At 39.0% G+C, this 4,667-nt stretch overlaps 1 protein-coding gene across 1 annotated transcript in view; it reads left to right on the forward strand.

Moving 5' to 3' along the window:
* dnaja (DnaJ heat shock protein family (Hsp40) member A) overlaps nt 1-2,064 on the forward strand; it is a 3,121-nt gene extending 1,057 nt beyond the window's left edge. Inside the window, exons 3-8 of the mRNA XM_024282151.2 lie at nt 57-231; nt 333-437; nt 579-806; nt 884-1,114; nt 1,208-1,308; nt 1,394-2,064. Coding sequence (XP_024137919.1) covers nt 57-231; nt 333-437; nt 579-806; nt 884-1,114; nt 1,208-1,308; nt 1,394-1,612 — 1,059 coding nt within the window. The 3' untranslated portion in view covers nt 1,613-2,064. The remainder of the gene's footprint in view (nt 1-56; nt 232-332; nt 438-578; nt 807-883; nt 1,115-1,207; nt 1,309-1,393) is intronic.
* Nucleotides 2,065-4,667: the final 2,603 nt, after the last annotated feature.

The raw sequence follows: 4,667 nt of genomic DNA on the forward strand, positions 1-4,667 counted from the left end.
GAAGTAAAATGCTGCTTTGCATCTCCTAACCGCCTTTTAATCCCTTTTTTCAACAGTTCAAGCTCATTTCTCAAGCATACGAGGTGCTGTCTGACCCAAAAAAGAGAGACCTGTATGACCAGGGAGGTGAACAGGCCATCAAAGAGGGAGGCATGTCAGGAGGATCATCTCCCATGGACATATTTAACATGTTCTTTGGAGGTGGTGGAAGAATGCAACGAGAGAGGAAAGGTAAGCGTTTTTTTTAAGGTCTGAAATTGTAATAAACACATAAAGTGATTAAAAATGCTAATGAATTTCCTTATTTCCCTTTCTGTTTGTCCAACGTGTAGGGAAGAATGTTGTTCACCAGCTTTCTGTAACACTGGAGGAGATATACAATGGGTCAACAAGGAAGCTTGGACTTCAGAAGAATGTTATTTGTGAGAAATGTGATGGTGAGTTCTAAAAGCAATGCATACTCAAAGTAAATGTATTAAAATTAAAACTACATTTTCATATTAATATCCACGTATAAGTTAGGATGCTTGTGTGAGTATAAAGTATATTAACTAAGCTTGTCCTGTCTTTGATTATAGGTTATGGTGGTAAAAAGGGTACCCTGGAAAAATGTGCAAACTGCAAAGGTAGAGGAGTCCAAGTCAAGGTGCAACAGATTGGACCCGGCATGATTCAGCAGATCCAAAGCATGTGTGCAGACTGCCAGGGCCAGGGTGAGAAGTTTAGCTCCAAAGATCGATGCAAGAACTGCAACGGACACAAAGTAGAGCGAAAGAAGAAAATTCTAGAAGTTCATATTGATAAAGGTATGCCGTGCCGTCCTAAATATTGAATGTTTTCTAGTAAAGAAAGAAGAGAGTCTAAAACGAAATGTGTTCTTTAGGTATGAAAGACGGACAGAAAATTACATTCCAAGGTGAGGGTGACCAAGAACCTGGACTTGAGCCTGGAGATGTTATCATTGTTCTGGATCAGAAGGAGCACCCAGTTTTCCAGAGACAAGACAACGACCTGATAATGAAGATGAACCTCAAACTTGTGGAAGCCTTGTGTGGATTCAAGAAGACCATTCAGACGTTAGACAACAGAACACTAATCATCAGCACACAGCCAGGTACACCCAACTGGTCAAATCTACCTTTCAATTACACTTTTGATTGGTGTGACTGAGATTTAATACATTTTATTTTTTTTAATTCCTCAACAGGAGAGGTCATCAAGCACGACGACATTAAATCCATCCAGAATGAGGGCCTGCCATTATACAGGGATCCCTATGAAAAGGGCCAGCTCATCGTTCAGTTCCAGGTAAGATTAATTAATTTTTTTTCATGGTGCTGAGTTAAAAGTTAATTCTGTTGCATGTAAAATAATTAAATCATTTTCACCAAAGGTGGAGTTCCCAGATAAGCACTGGCTACCAGAGCATCTAATGTTCCAGCTGGAAAGACTTCTTCCACCAAGAGAAGATATAATGATCACAGACGACATGGAGGAAGTGGACCTCTGTGACGTTACTGTCCAGCCACACCAGAAACAGTACAGCAGAGAGGCATATGAGGAAGACGAAGAAGCTCCAAGAGGTGGTGGAGTGCAGTGTCAGACGCAGTGATTGTAGTTAACACTGTTATTAATGCATGTACAGGCTTTTTAATGTTTTTTTTAAACATGTTTATGTACTTTGCTTACTCCGATTTGTATATTTGTGTCCCTGTTTTACACTGTAAACCATTGCATCAAAGCTTGGAGCAGTTGCCAATGCCTTTTTCTTTAGTTTTTGTCTACTTGGGATCCTGAGTGTGCACATAAAAATGAGTCCTGATCCCACAGACGGTATTAATCTGTTCCATTCTCTTAGATTTGTCGTCTCAGTTGATTTTATTGTAAATCAAATTGTTCTGTTTTGACAATTTAAAATATGACTTATGCTTTCTATGAAGGTTCAGTCATAACATTTTGTCAATAAAGTTTAAATGTTTAAGAACACCCCACCTGTTGAGTGTTTTCAGTTGCAGTATTTTATTTTTTTTGTTTATCTATTAAAAGGATACTTATAGACTTGTATTATTGGCTAGAAGAGTAATTGCCCTAACCTGGAAGGACAAAAATGCCTATTGAACACCGACGGATATCAGAAATATAACAATGCCCTTGGAAAAATTCAGTTAAACAAAACAATTTTCATTAGGTCTGACATCCATTTATTATTTAGGAGCAAACTTGGCAGGTTTAAATAGTGGACACTGAAATAATCCAACCAATAACCTAAGTTTTGTTGTCATGAATGTTTCCAACATGCATATTTAATTTTGTTTTATAACAAAAGCAATAAAAATATTGCTGCCAAAAAAGAATACTTTAGTTTTGGAGTACATTGACTGGCAAATCCCTAAAGCAGAAATATTCTCAGCAAGAGAGGAGCTCCCTTTGAGTGTGTTGTGTAACAGAAGTCAGATATATTCTCCACTTGTAAAGTTTTTCTAATTATTCTATCAGGTAGCATAAAGTGGGCCGAATGCTCTGGGACTTCAAACATGAGGAAATTAGATAGTAGGGGTGAGAGAGGCAGCACAAAAAGTTCACGTATTGTGAATGTACAGGATGGGACATTGCTGCATGGGCCCTGAAGGGGGCAACAGGATAGGGGAGTTCCATTAACCCAACTAGAACATTGTGTCTTTCAAAGATTTTACAGCAACAGCTTTTAAACTACAGTGTCATCTAGGACAAGAAAACATGTAAAACCTGAAGTACATCAACTTTGACTTGTTGAGTACTTCTAACATGCTGCAAGATCACATCTTCAGTGCATTATAAACAAAGTCAGCAGTAAGACTGCAACGTTACTCTTCAGTACTCTTAAAATTCCTCCCCCAACAAGCCAATTTCTCCCCTAAATAATTTAAATGAAATCAGTTAAGTTTGGGGGAAAAAATAAAGTGTACTTTGGGCACCAGATGGCAGTGTAGCCCAACTCACCATTTTTATACATTCTGGTGCTTGTGTTGAGTTTTCCAAAACCAATTACAACTTCCTCAAAATACAGTAAATGTTGAATATAAATGTGAAACATTTGTAAAGACAACTGTGCATTAATAACTCCAGTTATTTCTGTAAGCCAGATGAGATGGTGCAGTAACTGAGAGAACATTCAGTGAACACTGAACACAGTCACGTCTTTAGGATCCAGCCTTCATCTGGCTGTGAGGTGCTAGTGGTTTTTCCATGTGGATTCCCACCGTCAGACCAAACTCCTCGGCTGCGTGCTTCTCCTGGACGTCAGATTTCAGTTGGAGCCCCTTCTTGTCAAAGGAGTCCAGGGGAATAAACGACAGAGGCTGCTCCTCTACAAGGCCTTGCAGTCGTGCACGCCAGCCCTCCAACGCGCAGCTACAAGCTTCAGGGGCTGCAGAGGATGGAGCCCAGAACCTGGCAAATAACCAAAATTCTCAGCATTCTTAAGGTCACTTGTTTCAGTGACAGTGATGCCCAAAAAGAAGATTGACCATACCTTTAATGTCATTGCAGTGGCTGTTGCTTTAATATTCATAGCATACAGGCCAGACACTTCCAGAGAGCAGGCCAGAGCGGTCAAAACCCCCACAGCAGCAGCTTTTGCTGCAGAAGTGAATGAGCCAGAGCTCTGATGGGTATACACACTCAGACACGCTCAAATGACCAACAAACCAATCAGGCTCATCTAGTCTCTGGGTTCAGAAACCTGGCCAAATATGTGATATTTAAATGCATGCATAGCAGAAGTGACACTCTCTGTATGTTTTTTTGCTACTATATTTCTTGGAATTGATATACAGCACATTTATATTTCTGTTTTTACTGTTTGATCAATTCTTATAGAACCAGATGAGACAGACTGGGATCATGTCTCTGGCTGGTTTGGTTAGGGTTGGTGTCTGGCTAGCTAAGGATGCAGATGAAGGTGCTTTTTGTGGTACTGATGGTGAGGTATGAGTGTGGTTTGAGCTTTGGAACTTTCTTATCTAAGTCTGCAGCATCTGTGTTCCAGGTGGATGTGGGTCCACAACACAAATACATTAAAACACATATATCAAGGATGTTGTAAAATGCACTGGCAAGTATAGGTGAACATCTGAAGTGACATTGTTGATCAATATTTTCCGATGCATCCCAAAAAATGTAAAATAGCCTCATCGTGGGATCTGTGGACTCCAACTACAGTATAAGCATCTAAGTATTCCTCATTAAGGTCTTTCTAGATGTCAGCGTAGACCTTTTTCCTTAGAGGTTTGTCATTGTAATAATGAACCTTTTTAGTGGTATAAATAGTTCAAAAAAATTTTTTTTGGTTTGTTTTTGTACAAAATACAGCACACGACTGACACTTGAAATTATAGTTCTGTTTTATATATATATATATATATAATCTTAGTTTTAGGACTGGGTCAAAACGGACCCAAACAACACAAATGCTACAATTTCTGAAGGAGCATTTCTAATTTGGTAAGAAAAAAGTTTATTTTTGATTTTGTTGGTATAAAGGTTATTGAAAAAGTCAAAAAGTTTTGAAGCAAAAAGCAATTTTTGCGGGGGACTTTTACGCTTTTAAAGCTGAAAATGGGTCTGTGCTGACCCTAACACAGAACGAAAATGTAAATGGGAGTAAATGGGAGGCAAACTGCCTGAAA

Source organism: Oryzias melastigma, linkage group LG6, assembly GCF_002922805.2.
Source record: "Oryzias melastigma strain HK-1 linkage group LG6, ASM292280v2, whole genome shotgun sequence".
NCBI classification, from domain to species: Eukaryota; Metazoa; Chordata; class Actinopteri; order Beloniformes; family Adrianichthyidae; genus Oryzias; species Oryzias melastigma.